Source organism: Actinia tenebrosa, unplaced genomic scaffold (assembly GCF_029948245.1).
Source record: "Actinia tenebrosa isolate PJP-AT-01 unplaced genomic scaffold, QUT_ActTen_1.0 PGA_scaffold9__36_contigs__length_13948895, whole genome shotgun sequence".
In the NCBI taxonomy this organism is placed as follows: Eukaryota; Metazoa; Cnidaria; class Anthozoa; order Actiniaria; family Actiniidae; genus Actinia; species Actinia tenebrosa.
In genome coordinates this window covers 1,032,984-1,056,631 of record NW_028292586.1, presented here as the reverse complement: position 1 = coordinate 1,056,631, position 23,648 = coordinate 1,032,984, and the positions used below count along the sequence as shown (strand labels likewise).

The 23,648-nt window shown below is 36.2% G+C and overlaps 1 protein-coding gene across 2 annotated transcripts; it reads right to left on the bottom strand.

The window, feature by feature from the left end:
• Nucleotides 1-1,191: 1,191 nt before the first annotated feature.
• On the bottom strand, nucleotides 1,192-19,450 carry LOC116292218 (oncoprotein-induced transcript 3 protein-like). 2 transcript variants are annotated; one of them, XM_089025089.1, is made up of 13 exons: nucleotides 19,173-19,450; nucleotides 18,648-18,904; nucleotides 17,308-17,590; nucleotides 17,022-17,184; nucleotides 13,159-13,524; nucleotides 6,914-7,030; nucleotides 6,678-6,797; nucleotides 5,888-6,001; nucleotides 5,382-5,593; nucleotides 4,810-4,969; nucleotides 3,627-3,855; nucleotides 3,190-3,476; nucleotides 1,192-2,903 (listed from the first exon to the last, which is right to left on the bottom strand). In XM_089025089.1, exons 1-13 carry the CDS (start codon nucleotides 19,296-19,298, stop codon nucleotides 2,683-2,685), a joined length of 2,655 nt encoding a protein of 884 aa, XP_088881215.1. In that variant the 5' UTR covers nucleotides 19,299-19,450; the 3' UTR covers nucleotides 1,192-2,682. The 2 variants fall into 2 exon arrangements, with proteins under 2 accessions (XP_088881215.1, XP_088881216.1); XM_089025090.1 differs by lacking the exon at nucleotides 13,159-13,524 and having other exon boundaries at nucleotides 19,173-19,448.
• Nucleotides 19,451-23,648: the final 4,198 nt, after the last annotated feature.

Below are 23,648 nucleotides of genomic sequence, written 5' to 3'. Positions count from 1 at the left end.
GAAGGTAAAATAACCACGTTCGTCTCTTTTCTTACCGTGGTTATTTCGAGTCCAAAAATGAAGGTAAAATAACCACGTTCGTCTCTTTTCTTACCGTGGTTATTTCGAGTCCAAAAATGAAGGTAAAATAACCACGTTCGTCTCTTTTCTTACCGTGGTTATTTCGAGTCCAAAAATGAAGGTAAAATAACCACGTTCGTCTCTTTTCTTACCGTGGTTATTTCGAGTCCAAAAATGAAGGTAAAATAACCACGTTCGTCTCTTTTCTTACCGTGGTTATTTCGATTCCAAAAATGAAGCCAAAATAACCACGTTCGTCTCTTTTCTTACCGTGGTTATTTCGAAGCCAAAAACGAAACTAAAATAACCATGATCGTCTTTTTTCTTACACTGATTACTTCGCACCCAAAAACGAAGCTAAAATAACCACGAAAATGAAGCTAAAATAACCATGATCGTCTTTTTTCTTACCGTGGTTATTTCGCACCCAAAAACGAAGCTAAAATAACCATGATCGTCTTTTTTCTTACCCTGGTTATTTCGATGCCCAAAAATGAAGGTAAAATAACCAAGGTACATATCTTTCCTGACGTTGGTTGTTTTGAAGCGAAAACGGAAGTTTAATATAACCAATGCTGGTATTTTTTTAATTTTATGTTACCTTGTTTCTTGGGTCTTAAAAATTAAAACTATATTATCATCATCATCAACCTTATCACCATAATCACCACCATCTATACCATCATCATCATCACCATCATCACAGCCAACAACATCATCATCTTTATCATCATTATCGATACCATTATCATCATCACCACAACCATCATCATCACCAACTGCATCATCATTATCATTACATTTGTTGGCATCATTATTATCATCACCACACCACCACCACCATCCTCATCATAAACATCATCATTATCATCATCCTTATCATTATTAGCATCATACTCATCATCATCACCATCTACTCATCTATCAGTCACTATCATCAGCACCACCACCACCACACCATCATCACCATCACCATCACCATCATCATCACCATCACCATCATCACCATCATCATCACCATCATTATCATCATCGTCATCACCATCACCATCATTATCATCATAATTATCTCACCACCATTGTTTTCATCATCGCCATCAACAACACCATAAGGAAAAACAATTGAATACCTGCTTTGATTCTGTTTAATTTGATCACTCATTTTGTGCACAAATAACAATGGCATAACCAGGCTTTTAACTATATGGGGTTCTACTGGTTAATCAAACCTAAAGAACTGGAGATTGGAAAACCACCAAAACCCAGCTTCTGGTTTCTAATTCAGGGTGTGCGTACTTTTCCATTAGGGGTTTTGATAACATTTTGATGATATTATCAGGGTATTCGTAGTGGTAATTGAGGAGGTTCAATCATGGTTTTAAAAACTTCTGAATAAAGCTATGTGTTTTTAATTCCTGGGAAATTACATTTGATGATAAAATAGCCAAGGAGAGGGCGTCCCGGGAGAGTCATTTATCCCTGGGTTCCTGAGAATAAGGAGATTCTGTTCAACCTGTCGTAGCTCCCTGACTAGAAAGCCGACAATCATGTTAGTATAAATTAAATCATAACTTGATATAGAAGATATACCAGATTAATATTCTATTAATATACTAGGTTAATAGTCAGACTGACGGTATAGAGTGATTTTCATATGATCGTGAAAGAATAGTCAAACTAATAGTTAGTAGTAGACTCTAAACCAATGATTTTCTTTTGTTCTTTATCAAGTATTACAAACTAAATGGTCTATTTTCTTTCACGGTCATATGAAAATCACTGTATTTGAAGCCACCTTCCAGTCTACAGCAATTGTGAGACAAAAAATCTTTTATTTATATCCAAGATGAATGATCTTTTCCAATCTAGATTAATATTATTTAGTCGCAGTGCGTAGCAGCCTGGGGAGCGGCTAGCTCCTTAAGGCATTTTAGCTGCATTTTGTTTGGTATTAACAAACTGCAGTCGCCACTGTAGGTGACGTCGTCCATGTTTCTTTGGCATTTAGTTTCCAGTGGGACACGCTTAGCTCTCCCTATGTGACAATCCTTAGGGACCAGTCAGTATTTAAGTCGGAGGGAAGGGATTGCAGGAGAAAATGTGGTGCACTCAAATTTTTTTGAGTGGAACATGGGAGGCTTGACAGGTCAAAAGGAGGATTGGGAGGACTTTTTAAACAATTTTGAAGGGAGGGTACCCGAAAAACAAAAATGCTACAAATGCTATTAGGTTGGGGTCTGGAAAAGGTTTTGCATCACAACCATTTTCTCCTCCCCTTCCGATTTAAATAATGACTGGTCCCTTGGGGGCTCGTGATACAAAACTTCAGTTTCAAGTTATCTGTTGCTACGCGTTTGTCTCTATTTTGTGCAGAATATTCATGTGTTCCAGTGAAGGTCCGTAGAATTTCAAAGTGTTTGCATTGTTTCAAAAAATTGTGCATTCTTTACTTTACCGTTGGTATTTGTGAATATTAAGACACTGATTCGAGGCTAGCCCTGTGTAAACGAGGCTGCTATCAAGGAACACAGCGGTAATTTGCAACTCGAATGAGGTCTATACAAGAGTGATTGCTTAAAATATATTTCACATCGTGTTTCTACCGTGCAGTGTCACTACATACTATATTTCAATCTCCGTTCTTTCGCCGTCTTCCATCACGTGTTGTTCATACGAGTTCACGGTTTGGTTCATGACGATGGCTGGCGGTGGAGTTTCCCTCGGAGGAACGCGATTGCGACGATTGTGGAACATTTTGACCGACAGGAGAATGGCCACTAGAAGTGCAACTGCACCAACAACCGAAACTGAACCAATGGTTGCTGTGTTGGCGCTCGATGTTTCTGGAGATTAAAAAAGCAAAATGATTCTAAAACAATCCATGTAAATCACATTTTTTTCACTGAAAACAACTGGAATTTGGAAGCTTACATTCGAAGCATTCAGTGGAGAGAAGTTAAACGGCTCTAACAAACCGGGCATTTCAAAGACGAGCAAGGAACTGGGGTGGATCAGTTTGAATTTTTTCAAATTTTAAAAACACTTATCGCACTGTGAAACGTTCAGCGCATTGATATTTGTGGATATAATAGAATCGTTTTTAAGCTTATTCGCTTGACGTGGTCTTACCTTCTCCGCCCTGTTCGTCAGTTCCCGTCTGTGCGTTTGGTCCTTTCAGTGGTCCAACAGACAAATCATGTTTATTCGAGCCATCAACGGCCTCTCGACGTCTTCTGGAACTGATACAATCTTGTGCGCACCGTGAGTTAGTTGAGTTACGATGACAAACAATCAGCTCACAGTGTAGATACACCAGGAAGCTGTTGGAGTACACGAAGCTGAATGATCTGATGGAGAACCGTTGGGCATTGCTGTACGGGTTGTACCAGTAGACCATGGTTGGGTCGCGAGTGCATCTTTAAAGAAAGAAAAAGGAACTTAAGGAATAAAATCATAAGGCCAGACAAACTTTGAAACGAGTAATCCTAATATGACAAGATGTCTTATGGCTGTATTTCCATAGTTTATAATTAGAAAATTGTAGGATTGCCAAGAGGATTTCTCACCCTCTCTCCAGAAACACATGTTGTGGAAATGAGTCTGGGTTAGTTGAAGTGGTAGCACGACAATTCTCAGCAAACACGACCAGATCAGCGTTGGTATTCTTGACTTCATACTGAACCCACAGAGGCTGGTTTGGGTAGACAACCACTGGGTAAGCAAAAGGGGAGTAAGGTGTTGAATATCTAAAAGTCTGGTAGAGATCCATGGTGAACGTGAAGTTGCCATAAGATCCTGTGGAAAGAAGATATTTACTTTGAATTAATTACAAGGAAGCAGAACGCTTTATTCCAGAACTTGCATCAAAACTATCTAAAAAGAAACAGCTTGAGTACAACTTATTAATTCATTGATTTGCTCAGAGTAAAACTTTCCATAAATTTAATAAGGTCCGCAGTACTGTGTATACGAGGAACGAGAACTATTAAGATACCAAATTATGACATAGACAATGCACAAATTGTAAATAGTTTTTATAGAATTGAATAGTTGTTTATTAGTTTTTTCAGTCATAAACATTTACCACCAATCATTCGGGTGTCCAGTTTTTTATTTTCTTATTTTTATCAAAATTTGTTAATTAATTTATTCTATATGCAGCTTATATAGTTTTATATATTGGCAATAACGTTTTCATGAATTACAGTTATGAAGGATGCGCATCATTTCCCATGAGAATAAAAGGACGAAAGACATGACTGTCATATTGGTTAAAGTGCACCTAGCCCCAGATACAATACTTTCAGGATCGATTCTACATAAAGTAAATAGTTGAATGGTGAAGTATTATTTCATTTGAATGTTGCGTCTTTAAGTTATAAAGCTTTATACTTGCAATGTGGTAATGACTGTGACGTCACCACAGGCTTCAATAAATATACAAATTTTGACTGGTTCACACAAACAGGATTTAAAAAGCATCACTCATTATACGCAAGGTTTCCACAATATTAATTGTAAATTTGATGTCTCATAATGGCTAGTGTTTAGTATTAAAAATTAAAACGAATTACGCTCAAAAGCCTATTGCAAGTATAAACCTTCATAACTTGAAGACGCAACATTCAAATGAAGAAATATTTCACCATTCAACTATTAACTTTATGTAGAATCAAGTCTGAAAGTATCGTATCAGGAGTTAGGTGCATCTAATACGACCGCCTTTTAGAGGTTGTTTTTGATACTCACCTTCAGAAGCGTAGACTAATTTCCTCGATGGACTGAAACTCGTACTGACAATCTTTTCTCGTCCGTACTCGCAGTAAAATGGAATAAGAAGGTTTTCACCTCGCGTTATGGCAGAAAGATTTCCACCCCAACTTGGCCACAGACTCTGCTCATTTCTTACCTGGAAGGAAAACCATATGGATTGCGTGAATACTTCATCCACTAAATCCAATAAAGTTAACTAGAACTGTGGATGTTTTGGGAAGAAGGAAAACCGGTGGAAAACCCGGTCAAAACCCTCGATAACAATTCGAGGTAATTGTAGCAGGGTTTCATCTGTGCCTCGGCCGAATCCTGACATTAATAAGCCCAGAGGTTACTTCTGGGTATCTATTGCTGGGTTTCACTAGACATCATTTCCTGTCTCGTGCGGAATGTTCATCAGCTGAATCATAAGTTTCAATAGAATTCTTTCTGGTTGACAGCACATGGTGGTCAGTGTTTGACCAGCATTTGGAGCAGATAATGAGATTCAAAGACTTCTATCAGATGAGTGAAATCAAGCAATACTGAAACTTTGAAATTTGAATTACCTCGTTCCAGAATGTAATTTTCTTGTCATGTTCTACGTAAGTCACACCACAGCCATCTAGAGGAGCACGTAGTCTCATGGTGTAGGCTGTCTTTGTTGCTGTACACGATGTGTTCTTGAGGTGCAGACTGCGCCAGTTCAGGCCGGGAAAGTACTGATCTCTCAAGTCAATCTGCATAAAGTTTTCTCCACATGTAACGCTTGTTTTAAGGTCTGTTGAAAAATCGTAAGAAAGGTTGAGCTAACTATTTCTGCTGTCTTTCAGTGCCTTTTGATTGGATAACCAAAATTGATCGGTGGTCTGTCCGCGCATTGCGATGGCTTACACCGCTTACATCAGGTGTATTACGTAATAAACATTTTCCGCCATTTTATACATTTTATGACCTTAGTTTTTATATTTCCTAGTAGGTCTCTGCGCACTTTGCAATGGTCTTGCATCACCGTCAAGCGTTTGACATATTCAATAATATTCACCCGAAGGGTTCGGGTGTGTGGAGTACTTACTGGTTTCACATTGTCTGCCGGTGAATCCATATGAACAGGAACACTGATATCTATAATAAGCATTATTACACGTGCCTCCATTACGACAAGGCCCACTGGCGCACCAGTTCAAGTCTGGGAAACAGAGAACAACAAGTAACGTTTATTAGAGTGCAAACTATATAACCGTGAAATAGTAACGACTAATTAGTACAAAATAGCACCAATGAAACAATTGTAAACAAAAATAAGCATGTTTTAGTGCTGTTTAGATTTTGTGCTTTTTCACGGATATATGGTTTGCACACTAACTTGGATCGTGTTTGCTTAGTGTTCTTGGATAAAACGAATAAGACATTACATTTCTAGTAAGGGTCATACATTGTTCACGATGAAACTCCTTGTGACTGCATTGGGAAACTTATTTTACAGCAGTGCCGAAATTCAAGTGGCTTCCGTTATGAACCAAAAAAATCCACGGAAAGTGCACACTTTAACATACATTAACTTGTCACATTAAATAGAGCAGACTGTCGAGCAGACTATGATAATTGTAGGTACGGAAGTGACGTGCCTTGCCATGACCTTCATAATGCAATGTACCAGCATTATTCCCAATGGACCTGATACTGATTAATAGCGCGCTATGATTGGTTAAATCAGGTTGTTATTCCTGTACCGTTAACGGGTTATTCATTTTTAAAATCCTAATCTTGTGCATCTCTACCCTGTTTCTGATTGGTCTAAAGGGATTTCGTCATTTGCTATGTTCTAAAATACGACATTGGTGTAGTGTCTGAATGTTACTTACATGTCTGACATTGTTGTCCAGTGTATCCATAAGGACACGAACAGTAATACCCTCCATTATACCAATAGTAATTATGGCAAGTAGCTCCGTTACGGCAAGGGTCACTAGTACACGGCATGTCTAGATCCAAAATTAAGGTTAGAATAACAGCATTCCCGTTAAACTGGTCTGATGATTTCAGTTGGGGATCAACTGTAGCGTCAAATAAAATGCTCTGTTGCTTGAGTGTTACTTACTAGTCTGACATTGTTGCCCAGTGTATCCTCTAGGACACGAACAGATGTACGTTCCATTATTACCATTGTAACAAGTACCTCTGTTACGACAAGGGTTACTGTTACACGAGTACAGGCCTAGATTAAAAAAGAATGTGTGATTTCTAATGATAGAAAAAAGAGTATATAGTACGACCGACAAAGTCAGCAATTTTTCCATCTCAGAACACATGGAAATAAAATTCTTTTCTTGACTTTTATGTAATCAGGAATTATCAAATACTAAGCTCAAATGAACTAGAATGATTTGAAAAATATGCTGTTTAGCATCATAATGTTTTCCCATTTCAGAGAACATTCCCCTTAGTAACATTTCTTTGTTTAACGGTTGCGCATGAGAAGACAACCCAATATGGACACAACTCAAACAAAGAATCCTATGGCATGGCATGGCATGGCATGGCATGGCATCATGCATCGTCGATCGTAATCGTATCGTATCGATCGATCGTATCGTATCGTATCGTATCGTATCGTATAGTATCGTAATCGTATACATGACATACAGATATTATATCATATCAATCATATCATATCAATCAATATCATATCATATCATAATACAGATCAGAAAATCATATCATATCATATCAAATCAGATCATATCAATCAACATATCAATCAATATCATACATACAATCAGAGCATAGTCATACAGGCATAGCATACATATCATAGCATAGCATAACATTCAATCAGAGCAACAAGCATTCAACATATCAGATCATCATAGAACATACATACATATCAAGCAACATACAATCATATCATATCAACAAGCACAATCAGACAAGAGACAAGCAGAGCAGAGCAACATAGAAGCAGAAGCAAGCAAGCAGCGAGCAGAGCAGACAGAGCAGATCAGATCAATCAAGCAAGCAGGCATATCAGAATAGCAAGCAGAGCAGAGCAGAGCAGAGCAGCAGAGCAGAGCATAGCATAGCAAGCAGAGCAATAGCATAGCAAATCATCAGATCATATCAACATATCATATCATATCATATCATATCATATCATATTATATTATATTATATTATATTATATTATATTATATTATATTATATTACATTATATGAATCTATATATGGAGTGACCTTTCTCAACTCCAACTTTGACACTAATTTATGGAGCAAAACTTGATATGCTATATTTTCTGTCCATAGTATTTTTCATTTGTTCACTTGTTATTATGACCCGTCATAAGAGTGTCTTACAAAGACCCAGTAAGTACTAAATAAATCTAGGAATGTTTTAATACGCGTGACTCACTTGTTTCACATTGTGTACCGCCGTAACCAGATGGACAATAGCACCTGTAGCCATAGTAGGTAGTAGCACACGTGCCTTTATTACGACAAGGACTACTTGCGCATGTGTTGTTCGTACCGGAAGACGAAATGTCAAACAGTATTAGAAGCACTTTTAGTACAATTAGGAGGACACGTAAGTATTTTGTATATTTTTAACAATTATCTTAATTTGTGAAACAACAATTACTTGTTAAGAGGCAATGTCTGTAAAAATCAAACATAATCGAAAATACGTGGCCAAGTTGAAAAAATCGATTTTTTTCATATTTGGTCCAAAGATGTAGAATATCATCCCAATAAACGTACTGATGTTCATTTTGAATAATTTCACTTTTATTTTGAGAAAATCGTGAAAATCGATTTTGGCCGTCGGTGCCCTCATTTCAGCCTAAATCCGAGGTGAAAATGGTAGGTCTGAGAAAGGCGATCGCGTTTAAAAATGAAGCAAACTAGAGAAGATCTGTTTTTGAAATAAAGTAAAGGAAAGATTAATGATTATTTTAAGCTAAAAAATGAATGGGGAAACGCGTTCTAATAAGCGAACAGGAACGTTTTGTAAACTACATTTTTCGGGTTCTCAAATATTTAAATTTCACCCTTAGTTTGCAAAGCGCATTTTCATGTGCACCGGGTGTTCGGATTTATCTGAAATTCCAGCCATAATACCTTCGAATGTTCAGCAAAATGATATGTAAAATTCAGCTTGGGTTATTCAATGAGCGCTTTATACGAAACTCTCGAATTCAGAGAAATTTGCGTTGTTTGAGCTCGGCATCCGACGAAACCTTTTCGAGGCAGACATAAATATATCCTTAATATATTTTCTTGCTGTTCAGTTCTGACATTTGTTTTGATATTATTATTTGTCGATTGAATATTGAGCAATAAATTGTATTTTTTTGCTCTTTTTCGACATTAGTTTAAAATGCTGTTACTTATTAAAAATTATAATTTGAAACAAGCATGTAAACACACGCGTCGGCACGATCTATATGACACTTATAAACAAGCCCATATAGCTTCAGAGTTCTAAAAAGAGTTACATTTATGTCCAGATTTAGGACATTTAGACTAAAAAACACCGGGAGATCCTACCTAAAAGATAAATTACTTGATTATTGTTCATACCTAGTACTGAATTTCGGCTTCTATAGTTTTTGCTCGTCGTATACTTAGACAGTAATGCTATGTTGGTAATCATAGCAAGGGACGTAGCGAGGGGGGGGGGGGGGGGGGGGGGGGGAGGGGAGGGGAGGGGGAGGGGGAGGGGGAGGGGGAGGGGGAGAGTGGCGATCCAAAAGTTTGACTAAAGAGACTAAAGGCTCGTTACGGCCCTTGCAATGATTACCAACACCCGCTTGACTAGTAAGAACATTAATTTTCTTTTTACTGCTTTCTCATTATTTGGATTTTCATTTATAAAACCGATTATGACAGCAGGAATTTTCAAGAGAATAGATATTCCATTTACGCCATTACTACATTTCATAACTGAACCAGCTAGTATTTTTACGGATGAAGTCTGGAGCTGAGGTCCATAAGCAAAATGAAGAGCCGTTAAAATTGATCTTGGGCTTCCTCGAAATGAAATTTATGAATCTAAAGAAAATACTTTGCAAAATTAGACAATTTTCTACTCCTCAGCAAGGAACTGTACGTAAAATGAAGTCACCCGGCCTCTGCTGAAATGCTAGTTGGATTAAAGGTAAATTACGCATTACTGTCTAAGTATTATACGACGAGCAAAAACTATAGAAGCCGAAATTCAGTACTAGGTATGAACAATAATCAAGCAATTTATCTTTTAGGTAGGATCTCCCGGTGTTTTTTAGTCTAAATGTCCTAAATCTGGACATAAATGTAACTCTTTTTAGAACTCTGAAGTTATATGGGCTTGTTTATAAGTGTCATATAGATCGTGCCGACGCGTGTGTTTACATGCTTGTTTCAAATTATAATTTTTAATAAGTAACAGCATTTTAAACTAATGTCGAAAAAGAGCAAAAAAATACAATTTATTGCTCAATATTCAATCGACAAATAATAATATCAAAACAAATGTCAGAACTGAACAGCAAGAAAATATATTAAGGATATATTTATGTCTGCCTCGAAAAGGTTTCGTCGGATGCCGAGCTCAAACAACGCAAATTTCTCTGAATTCGAGAGTTTCGTATAAAGCGCTCATTGAATAACCCAAGCTGAATTTTACATATCATTTTGCTGAACATTCGAAGGTATTATGGCTGGAATTTCAGATAAATCCGAACACCCGGTGCACATGAAAATGCGCTTTGCAAACTAAGGGTGAAATTTAAATATTTGAGAACCCGAAAAATGTAGTTTACAAAACGTTCCTGTTCGCTTATTAGAACGCGTTTCCCCATTCATTTTTTAGCTTAAAATAATCATTAATCTTTCCTTTACTTTATTTCAAAAACAGATCTTCTCTAGTTTGCTTCATTTTTAAACGCGATCGCCTTTCTCAGACCTACCATTTTCACCTCGGATTTAGGCTGAAATGAGGGCACCGACGGCCAAAATCGATTTTCACGATTTTCTCAAAATAAAAGTGAAATTATTCAAAATGAACATCAGTACGTTTATTGGGATGATATTCTACATCTTTGGACCAAATATGAAAAAAATCGATTTTTTCAACTTGGCCGCTAGATGTTTGATTTTTACAGACATAGCCTCTTAATGTCTTACAGTATAAAACTACAAAAGGGAAAATATTTTCCCGCCTTTTAAAAAATACTTCCCTACCTTTGAAAAAATATCTAACAACCTTTGAAAAAACATTTTTCCACCTTTGAAAACATATTTCCCCACCTTTGGTAGTGTACTAAAGAATTTGGTGGGTGTTTTATGATCACTCTATACGTTTCATTATCAATAGGTTTAGACTTGAACTATAGCTTAAGAGTATATGATAAGAAACTGGACGCCCTTCGTGGCGTGAACTCGGGCTACCGTAGTGTATTTGACGAAGTATAAGCACTTGGAGCCCCAGCCGTCAAGTTTTTTGGTGTTTGGTTTGCACAAAGTTGGCAAACAACAACTCCACAAAGGAATACCATTGGTATTATTGGCATTTATATTTGCAATATCACTGTTGTTTCTGTTGTCGCTTTGGAAGTAATTTATTATAGCATTAAAGTCATCAACATCAAGGAGTAAACATGTACCTTGAGGATGGGGGAGACCTGATGGATTACGAGCATGAGAGTCAAATATCCTAAATCTCCCATCGCCGCGATTACAGCAAATAGCTACTGCAGGGGCGGCGGAACCGGGGGTATCGTGTGGTATGTCACCGCCACCAGGGGAGGTGGGTGGGTTCAAAAATGTAACCTTCCACGGAGTCTGATCTGTTGAAGTGACCACGCTCTAGATGGGAGCGTATATTTATATGACAGAGACGCAAAGGATCATGGTTATCGATTATAAGCATGATCCCGTCGGAATCATTAATTATGCAGTGAAAACACTGCTTAAGTTATTGTTGTGATTTTTTCCAGTGCTCCCCCACAGATTTTTTGCAGTGCCCCCCCCCAAAACTTTTTCAGCTTCCGCCGCCGCTGTACTGTATTACATTGAATAGTTAACAGGAATGACTGGTAATTTTCTCCAATTAAAATTTGCAAAGCATTACCTAAAGGGCATGCACTAGAGTAAAGGAAATCGACAGTAGTTGAAATATCATGTATATTACCAGTGTAACTTGGGCTGTATTCCATCTGGTAATTAGTTTCTAATACTGTTACTATCCGAGGTAACTTTGTCAAAAGTAAAAAGTCTTGGTTGTGCAATCTTGACAGGACAGAATATAACTCATTCCCAGTATACATAATGCTTACTAAATCTGCTGAAGAACTTACTGAGTTCCTATGTTTATATAGCAATGCAAACAGTGACATGGCTACACAATGATGACCAGCATTTGGCCCAAATAATGCAATATTACCTTAAGTTGTGGAGCAGAAATTGGGATAAACATGTAATAAACTACATGAATTACATTTTTGTGAACTTGGATTTGTCAAAAGTAGAAGATAATATATAAGCTTGGCCTTCATTGCTCTCTTATGAAATTTAAGAAGTGATTTTCTAGACCCAAATGGTTTTCTTCGTCTGGGAAAAGAAGCTGAGTTTCTCTTAAACTTTCGATGATCACTTTTGGGATACTTCACTTCTTCGTGATCAAAATTACAGTTATTCACAAAGCAATGCATTCTAGATGACATACGCACGTTTTTCACGACATAATTGCGAACCCTTTTCGTATTTTTCTGCTTTTAGGCAAAAGACTTGTGAACTGGAACTCTACTTGGTTCTCGATCATGGGAAATATTTCACGAGCCTTGTGCTCAACATGAGTAAGGAATTTAGCATAACGAGACCTGCATTCCTTTGATAAATATAACTCTTTATTGGGATGAACAAATACAGTTAATTGTACAGCTTTTTGAATATCTCAGTTATGCTGTAGAGAGTTTGCCAAAGTCTTTGTTGACACATTTATGATCTGTTGTACAACCAAAACCATGCACAAGGCAACGATCAACACACTCGTTAATGATAGCTGAACGAACGATAAACTGCTGAAGAAACTGTTCAAAATTGCAAACAAAATAATAAACAAAAAGCTTATCCTCACTGCTATTGATGTAAGTCCAAGAATTCTCGATTCTGGAAACGCATTTGTTATCTACAGAGATTCCAATATGGCGTCCATGTTGTTTGGGATATTTTCTCTGTTGTCTCTCTCATCAGACCGCCGAGCAGTTCAGGCTTAAACACTTTCGACAGCGTCGATAGATAGACTGATAGAAAACCGAAACCTAGACTCGGTCTACCACAGGTAGCCCGAGTAAAAAAAACTATACTTACTATTTCCGCTACCACAGTAACGAAGGTAACACCCCGCTGTCGGTTTGACAAGCTCGTACACGTAGAACCCTCCACAGTTTCTGACACGAATATTGTTATTCCAGTTACAGCATCTACTACTCCAATGATAGCACACCGCACGATTCACGATACCCTCTGCCTGGGTGGGATGAGAACCTTGCATCCACCCAGAGGCATGAGTTCCGCAGTAGTTTTCACGGGTGCATGATGTCGGCATAGCTGTCCCAGCATCTCCCATGAAGCGGTACCAGCCTTTAACGAGAGTGTTGTCGCACTTCAATGTGTTACCTCTGTGTAATCCTTGAGCACGATCTCTTGAGTTTAACACGCTGTAGTAACGGCACTCTAATAAAATATTTGATCAGCAAAATAAGCAATGCTTTTTGGTATGGACGCGTATGCCGTGTTTTTTTTAATCGCGCAGACTCATAAGTCAACAAATATGGCGGGCGATACAAATAAGTTTCATGTACGCCGCTATTTTTGATATTTACGTGAGCCTACGCTATCTTTTGTGGAAAACCGGATTCGTGAACACACGTGAATACCACAGGAACACCAATCAACAAATTTATTTCTGAAGAACTCCTTGCCGAAGATTGTCTTTTAATCCACCACAAACATTACCCTTATCCTTATCAATTCCTCTTAATTCAAAATGTAAGAAATTGTAATCAACCAGAAGATCCTTCCCCTTAAATGTGCGCGCCTGATAATTTTTTTTTAACTACCTAATTGATAGCATTATAGCTTTCGAACCAATAGTCAAAGGTACCGGGCCCTCATTGAACGAATTTTTGGACTGTTATGAGAGAGAAAATGTATGTTTTTACAGACTTACAAAATGATACATCAGTCTCCAAATTTCTTATCTTATGAAAACAAGATAAAGAATTACCAATATTAGCTATATAAATTGCTGATATTATATTTCAGCAAGGCTGCCATCACGCACAAGTTTAGATATTGCTATGCATTGAATTCAAAAGTGAGGCCCCGTCCACACGTATCCGTAAATTTTTGTATCGGTATCCGCAAATTTTACGAAAACGGATACGTGTGGACGGTGAAAACGATTCGAATACGCTGCGTGTGGACGCAAACATTTTCGTATCCGCAAAAAATATTTTGCGAATATAAAAATTTACGGATACGTGTGGACGGGGCCTAAACCTCTAAGCTCCTCCCATTAGCATTTGTACCTCTTGTTGCGCCCTACACAGTATTTACCTTTTTGCTCAGTTATTTTAGGATTATTCTTTAGAGTCTTATGTTAGAAATGTTCCTTGTAATCTTTTCTATACATTTACGATCGATATATTCATATATTAGCTTTAGTTTCAGCTATGCTTAATTCTTTGATTGCACGTTACGTCATCGCGTCATTTACGGCACCACAATGGCCGCCATGCTTTTGTCTTTTGACTCTCTAGAGAATGCTTGCAACCCATCAATTCTTAGATTTTCACTCGTAGGTAACACTCGTCGTTAGAATATCGCACTTAGGAATCTAATTATCCTTTTAGCCAATCATGATTTGACGATTATATCACATTGATTAGAGATTGACACCTGTGACAATGACAATGACAATCTTTTATTTAGCACCATAAATATCACATAAGATAAGTTAGGACAAAGAGATAAATTGCCATATATTTAGGTGCAAGCTAACTGGAATTAACCTATATGGGCTATACTAGGCCAGTTAGCTTTACTATCTTAGATAATAACAAGTATTTAGGTCATTTACATCTAAATTAAATAGGAAGAGACAAAACACAAGAAAAATATAAATATATATATAATGTAAGTATGCAAAAATAAAACAATAAATATACTTAAGTTAAATAATTGTAATGTAATAGTAGTGCAATGAAAAAATGTATTCGAAAGTAAACAATACAAGAAAAATATATGGGATATAAGATTAACGAACATTATTGTGTCATAAATTTAAGTTATAGAAAAATATAGGATGAAGAATATTGGAGGAATAACGTTAAGTACTATAAGACTTGATAATTGAGTCTTTTAATAACTCTTTGAATTTTGAAATGCTGGAGGCTTTTTTAATTTCCTCGTCCAATGAGTTCCAAGCTTTAACACCAGCAAATCTAATATTAAATTTTCCGTAATTTGTTCTAATTTTGGGAAGAGAAAGTGACACTTTGGAGGCAAGTCTGGTATTATAATTATGTCTTTTGCTAACAGATTCAAAGAAATTATTGAATAACCTAGGTTGGTTACCTGCTTTGAAATTATAAACAAATATTGCATTGTGATAAAAGACAAGATCATGGAACTTAATTATGTTATGCTTAATGAAAAGAGGATTGGAGTGGTCCCTGTAGCCAGAAAATGTTAGTATACGCAGAGCTTTTTTTTTTTGTAAGATGAAGATGGGGTTGATAGTGGAGTGATAGGTGTTGCCCCATACTAAAAGTCCATAGGTCAGAAAAGGGTAGATCAAGGTGTAATAAAGATTAATCAAGATACTAAGATTAGTGAAATGCCTAATTCTAGATAAAATACCAATGCTACGTTTTACTTTTTTGGCGACAAAATTAATGTGTGCCTTCCAATTCAAATGGCTATCAATCATGACGCCAAGATATTTAAAATATTTTTCTTGTTTCAGTAGCTTACCATTAATGCAGAGTTTAATATTGTTAGTAAGTTTTTTCTGAGGTGGATGAAAAATAAGGAAATTTGATTTTCCGATATTGAGTGTGAGTTTGTTGGCACATAACCAATTTTGAACATGAATTAACTCCCTGTTTACTTTTTCTTCTAACTCTTAAAGATTATTGTTAGTATAAAAGAGGTTTGCATCATCAGCAAAGAGATGAAATTCAAGTATCTTTGACGAGTTATGGAAGTCATTAAGATATAATAAAAAGAGTAGAGGGCCTAATACTGACCCTTGAGGGACGCCAAATGAAATGTTCGATGTCATAGAATCATTATAAATATAGTTCATGTAATCAGTTCAGCAGATTAGAGTAGAATTCCGAAGCTTCTACCGAGAGCTGTCGTCCCTTAACACTTACTTGGGCTAAAAAATCCCATTTTCAAAGTTAGAAAAAATTTTAATGCAATATGAAAAGAAATAATACTAGAAGTGAAATGAACAAATTAAAGAAAAAATGAGGGCCACAAACTCCATTAAGCCATGATAAGATCGCGCGTGGAAGTTCACCCTTCACAAACATCGCAAAACTATAGCTGTCAAAAAAGTCATAGTTTTATTTCTGAAAAATATATTGATCGACCAAAAATTTTCACAGAACTCTAGAAAATGACCCAATATATTTTCTTAGCATTTAAACCTAATGTTGAATACTAGAAAAATAGTGTGGACTAATCGTAGCCTTCCCGTAACGCGAAATTCTATTCCAAAAGTGCACGAAATGTCATTTCGATTTGATCGCATCATCAGATTATTAGTTGTAAAGCTAGATATTATAAAGTACTTTCACAATTGGTTGATTGGTGGTCAATTTTCTGTTACTCTGTACATTTAAGTAATAAATTACATTTGCGTTTGAATAATAACCAAAAAGGTTTCGCCCATTTATATATAATGATCAACGTGTTTTTGGCAGATTTGTTATCAATAGGAAATACGATCGTTCGAGAAACAGTTAACGGAAAGGACCAAACGTATAAGTATTTGATGAAAGTGGCTTAATCACTCGCAATATGCACAAGTGGTATTGATAAGTCTCTTTTATTTACTTAATTTAGAGCCAAGCTCAAAATACGCGTAGATTAATCTTATAGTGACTGATCACTGTGGTAAACTAAAGGTACGCGTATTTACGCGATCTGCACTTTACCTGTTGAGTTGACCAGGTGTACTACAAACTGCAGATCCACTGAGCCCAAACTGTTAGACGAATCAAACTGCGTCGTCCCTGAAGGAAAATCTTCAAGCTTCAAAATGATTGGGAAGAGTTGATTTAAATAACCACCGCCATTATAACTGAGAATACAATTTCCCTGAAAATGGTCACAAAGAAAGTAAGTACACATTCCTCTGTAACATACATGTTAGCTTACCTCATTTAGTACTCCATAAGGAAAGTAAGTACACATTCCTCTGTAATATTCCTATTAGCTTACCTCGTCTAGTACTCCATGAGGAAAGTAAGTACACATTCCTCTGTAACATTCCTGGTAGCTGGCATAACGACAACGCACTATGTCACCATCAGGATCTTCAACAGGTATTATGATGATTGATGGGATACCTTTAACCACGTAGACCGTCAGTGGAAGACTGGTGACTGGTGAAGAGTTATTGAAGGCACCGTTGACGGTTCTGTTGACCCTTGCTTCCAGTTGCATGTTGTCGTAAGAATTGGAATGTGTGATTTTACCAATCCAATTTCCATTGTCAGTTATCCTTAGTAAAAGAGATAAACAAATGAAGGGAAGACGTGTTAGCAAAAAATTTTTAAAAAAATACAGTAATGAAATAAGAGAAAAACTTTTCATCTTACTTTGGCCTTAACCACCGCTTTGGTGGGGTGATAGTTAAAAGTGATATCAAGTTTAGTGCTTAGGGCTACCGATCAAGTACCCTATTATATACCGCACGTGCTAAAACCAACAGCTTTTCTTTTTCACCCTTAAAAGTGGGAATGCCTTATGATTTCAACCCCCCCCCCCCCCCCCCAACCCCCCGGGCATCTTAATGTGGAAGACACACAGGCTAGCATTTTCCTTTCTTTATGGACGTATGAAGGATTTTCTAAATTTTGTGGAATGTTCTTAAACATGCATTTATTAATAACGTCGGGTCTCAGGTAATGTTTTAGTCAAAAGGTCAACCACTTTGGTTATTAAGGTCTATCCAATTTTAAGGATTATTTGGTTCAGTGATCTAAATTGTAGGTGGCAGAAGCAAAAGCATGTATACTCTGAGGAAGAATTAGATTAGAAGGGGCGAAGAATATCAAACAAATGAATTTCCCGCTACTTGTGTTTTCTAGTTGTGTTTGGAGATGTTTTCGTCTGATCGTGATCATTAAGGACGCTCTAGGAAAAATGCGTAGACAACGTCAATTTTCTGATTGCCAGTAAATAAAACAACGAGTCATAAAGTGGGGAAAACTAAAAAAAATTCCGGCAAAAATGTTTTACATGGAAAAACGGTATTAGAATGTATTTGTCATTAATAATCTGTTCAAACAGTTCTTTTTATGAGGCATGAAAACTAAAACATTTTTTGATGGAAGAAAAAGTACATCTTTAACAAAACTGTAACTTTTTACGTCGTTTTCGCGGGTCGAGATGAAGCAGTTTGAAGAAGTGAAACTTGTTTTCTTGATATTTAGCTTATCAAAACTTTTGAATGAAGTCATCACGATGAGCGCGCACACTAAACTCATGCATAGAAAGGATACGCGCAAACAATGCTCCTTAATTCATTTTTGAATAACTCTTGACCTATGACATACCTTACATTCCACCAGTCATCTCTATGGCTTCCTACATATGTAAATGTATTATTTCCTTCGCTCCAGTCTTCTTCAGCGTTAAAGTTACTACAATACATGTTTGCACTTCCACTAGAAGAACTTGAGTAATATGAACCATATCTTGTTACTTGCCAGGTATTGGAAAACGACGTGGATGCAAGACTTCTGCTTGCGACTCTACTTTCGTCACAATATACAGAACCTCGACGGAATGAAAGCCTGAATGTGAAGTCCACCTATGAAATAAGGAATCCACATGAATTTGTTAGTGATTGTCATTATATGTTTTGTTAGCCAGCACTTGCTTAAACGATCGGTAGTTAGAGTGATTTTACTTCCGCCCGTGAAAGAACAGTCAATGTAATACATGGGAGTAGAGGAAAATATTATATTGTTTTCTTTTGTTTTACTTTGACTGTTAGTCGCTAAATATACAAATTTGTTTTACGGCCAAGTAAAATCACTCTAATAAAATAAGTCTACTGGATAGAATTTTGACATTACCGAGTATGGCGAGGCTGCGTTTGGCTTGTAGGTGATTGTACCTCCTCTGTAATGCGATGATTGAACTCCACCAGCAAAGAACAAACAACCAAGCATGACGCCAACCAACAAGACAAACGGCTTCATTTCTGGCTTGGAGAGGTTTCTAATAATATTGTATGTTGAATTCAGACACTAACTGAAGTATACTCTGTCCATCTCTTTCAAACAGCTTCAAGTCTGATGGGAGTTTATCTTGTTCTAGAACCTTTATTGATTGTCACACCTTTGAAAGGTTCATTGTCATTCGTCAATAAGTGTCACGTGGTATCAAAATGGACCGGGAAAGAACCCCGGAAATGAATGCTTAGTTTGTTATTTATAAAAACATATGATTGTTTATGAAAGCTCCTTTACCATCCATTGCAATTATATCGACTCTGATTGGTCAAACGTCACGTGATCACACAACAGGTCAAGACAGGCCCCAAGCACTCAATTGTGTCTTTGTTTGTGAAATATAATTTCGTAGTTTTGTTTTCATTGAGTTTTAAACAGTGTGTTTATGCCAGTAAATAATATAAAAATAAGATAAAGAATATAAATATTTGAATTAAATATAAGGTTATTCTCTTGATCGCAGAGATGTGCTGCAATGATACTCGCTGTTGTCATGTTGAAAATATGTATGCCTGTGTAGTTAACACAATTCATTGGATCCGCTTCATGCTGCAGTTGAAAGTGTGTGATAACCAACCGCGCTTTATCCCAACAGGGAGGGATCATCTTCTTGGTCCCACTGAGATTTTGCCTTCAAAAGGATGTCGGATTATCGAGTTTGGAAAGGTTTGATGAGAAAAATGAAAATAAACTCTACAGGTTTTACAAACGTTGGCGAAAATTCATCTATTCAGGTTTAACATTAATATCATAGCGAATGGATTTGAGAGTAAAAAGCAGAGTGAAAACACATTCTTTGATGTTTTCTCAGTTTTGTGCTCCAATGCTTTTTAGGGGTGGATCAATTAAAACTTGTTTTGATAAAAAAATCCAGACTTCCGAAATTTCTTGACCTGATTAGAGCCTGGGTTTCTTGTGATATTCCTATATTTACATTGCAAAAACTTTTTATTATACTCATGAATATTAAGATCTATTAAGATCATTCTCGGCTAATTAAAAGTTCTTTATATGTTTATACTGGAAAACTGCTAGATTGTTATCAAGATTGTTCAAGAAGACATTTGTTTATGTAGACCAAATAGACCGATTCAACTTGTCTCAACTTGACTTAAGATCATTTTGAAATTTCTGAAATGCACAGCTATGTATAACACAGTTAATTGTATCATCACTCTATAATTCCATATAAGTAACTATTGTATTATTTTTTAATTCTCTTTCCTGTCCAAATTAAAGTGTATATCAAGGAAAAAAATTTATTTTCAAAATCACATATGTGAACAGTGTAGTAGCATGGTTGAAGTATTTTTGTATGTGGACTTGAGATGAGATGACGTAAATTCAAGAATGTGTTAGATTTTGAAGTGTAATTTATGACAAGTGTTCTGAAGTGAAATAACCTAAAAGTGTACAAAGTCATATATTTCAGTTATAAGGATGATTTGCAAATGGAAACAAAGCAGTACTTTCCACAACAGCATTTTTGTATAATAAATTAGCCTTAAATTTACGTAATCTCATTTGTATATTGATATTTCAGATGTTTGTATCTCCTAAAACAAAATTTGACAAACAAAAATACTGCAGTCATACTACTACAATATTCACATATAAGTGATTTTGAAAGAAAAAAATCCTTGATATACACTTTAAACATTAATTTGAATCGTTTCCATTCGCATTTTTTTCGAGGGAAAACTATGACTTATGGAATCAGTCTAGTATAGTTTGGAATGATATAATTAATCTGCAATAGGACTACATGTCTGTCCAATTTGGAAGTAATTGAATTCAAAAAATTTCCTCTGACTGCCAAATTCGACTCGGCCTATTGGCCTCTTCCAATTTTGTCAGTCCTCGGAATTTTTTTCATCCAATTATTTTTTAAATTGAACAGCATGGAGTCCTATTCCCTTTACTAATTATGCCAGTCAGTCAAATTTTTGCGGACATCGCAATAATTTCAATCACGCTGCTTCAACATTCACAATCAGATAGTGAATCTATTGAAAATGTGAAATACATACAACGTACCCACTCCCTTAATACAAAAATCTTGCCACACTCTTCTTTTAATTCAAGCAATAGCAGGTAATGATAAAGTGTGGCCGGAGAGGCTGGACCGCCATTAAGTTATCATCCGAGCCACTTGAAGCTAGGTCTAACCATTTGCAGATGTAATTACAAAGGCAGCACCTTCTCCTCAATTATATTAAGTCCCTGAGTGTTGGTCCGGCCGAGGCTTGAACCAACGACCTGCCATAAAAAGCGATCCTCAAACATCTGTGTTAACTAATAATACTGGCTGGCGGTAACAAGCTAAATTAGCTTAAATTTGCTAGCCTAGAGTGAAAGTCATTATCGATTTAAAAAACGTAGGCTCAAAGCAATTAGCATTCTAAAAAAAGTGCATATCAGCGCATTCTTGCAGAAATATTTACAAATAAGGTCATACTTTCTCAAAATTTGTGCTTCAATGCTTTCCAGATGCACGATTGCGAAATTTTGTATTAAAAAATTCGAAAATCGGATTCTGTTTCGGACTTAGTTAGAGCCTGGGTTTCTTGCGATGTTCCTTCACCATCGCTAAAACTGAATAAAAAATATATACAATTACAAAATACATTTTCTCGGAATTTGTGCTTCAATGCTTCTTCTCAATTAAAAAATTCTGGAGATTTCTTTGGATATATTTTTTGATATTTGCCTTAATTAGAGCCTGGCTTTCTCGTGATGTTCCAACATTTTTATCTAAAACTTGAATGAAAATTACAAATCAAATTATATCCTTGTGATATTCCTATATTGGAATTGCAAAAACCTGTTATTATGCTCATGACTATTAAGATAATTACGTTGTGTGCTAATTGTTTGAATCGGAACCCTGAATATCAATATTGTTCGAGAAGACACGTTTTTATGTAGACCAAATAGACCGATTCAAATTGTCTCAAGTTGTCTTAAGATCATTTTGAAGTACACAGCTATGTATAACACAGTTAATTATGCCAGTCAGTCAAATGTTTGCGGACATCGCAATAATTCCAATCATGCTGCTTCAACATTCACAATCAGATAGTGAATCTATCGAAAATGTGAAATACAACACACCCACTCCCTTAATACAAAAATCTTGCCACACTCTTTATTTAATTGGAGCAATAGCAGGTAACGATAAAGTGTGGCCGGAGAGACTGGACCGCCATTAAGTTTTCATCCGAGCCACTTGAAGGTCTAACCATGTGTAGATGTAATTACAAAGGCAGCACCTCCTCATCAGTCATATTAATAATAATAATAATAAAAATAAATTATATTTTATATAGCGCTAATTCTTTTAGTTCAACAGCGCCTTACAAACATTTAACACTCAAAAATATTTTAAGATTTAACGCTATCCTAATGTTATGAGATATAACAATACATGAATATTCTGAAAAAACATGATTTTAAAAACATTGCAAAATTTATTTATTTATTTATTTAAAACACTGATATAAACATACTCAACAATAATATTAAACATTTCACTGCATATTATAAGCATTCAAATTGCAAACATAAAATAGTATAAATTGATATAAACTTCAATTAAAATAATATGATTATATAATTAATTAAGAAAAGCTTGTTTAAAAAGCCAGGTTTTATGCAATATACCCAGGCAGTGCCTAAAAGTCAGTTTTCTGATTTCTGAAACAGAAATCTAAAATAACTCTTGTACAATTCCTGATTTCTGATTCCAGTCAGGTTGGCCGCAAGGCATCCTGATTCAAAACAAATGACGTCATCGTACGCCCACCTATAGACCGATTCAACTTGAACATTTTGAGATAAAAATTACTCTAAGAAAAGATTATGCCAAAATAAAACAGCAAGTCACAAGAATTGCTCATACGCCATCTACTATTTCTGGAAGTGCTCAGACAGAGTAGAAAAGACTTCTTTGTGCAATGCAAGTAGTAGGGAAATGAGAGTTCACCAACAAAGGACCTATTGTTCTTTTGGGACCGGACCCATTTTTAGGGTAGGGGGAGGGGTGATCTACATCCAACCATCATGGGAAGACCGGCCGGCCGCCCGAGTAGAGGTTCTGATCGAAATCGGGGCCTGGAAAGGTTTGGGGAAGGTGTTTTAAAACACATTTCAAAATCCTTTATTTAAAAAACGAAGTTTTTGAATTAATGAGCTGAACTCTTTTGTTAGAATGACATGTTTAATTAGCAGACTTAAATAAGAAGCTGTACTCATGTTTTAATTGGTTTATATCGCCTAAACCGCCTTTGTCGGAATCACTGACTAATGTTTAATTGG

What these genes read in the sequence shown, in the direction of transcription:
- LOC116292218 (XM_089025089.1), bottom strand. Translation starts at nt 19,298, where the DNA reads ATGAAGCCGTTTGTCTTGTTGGTTGGCGTCATGCTTGGTTGTTTGTTC. An exon ending in TTACTGTGGTAGCGGAAATA is followed by an intron (nt 7,031 to 13,158) that starts GTAAGTATAGTT and finishes TTTTTAATCTAG; the next exon opens with GCCTGTACTCGTGTAACAGT. An exon ending in AAATTACATTCTGGAACGAG is followed by an intron (nt 4,970 to 5,381) that starts GTAATTCAAATT and finishes TTTTCCTTCCAG; the next exon opens with GTAAGAAATGAGCAGAGTCT.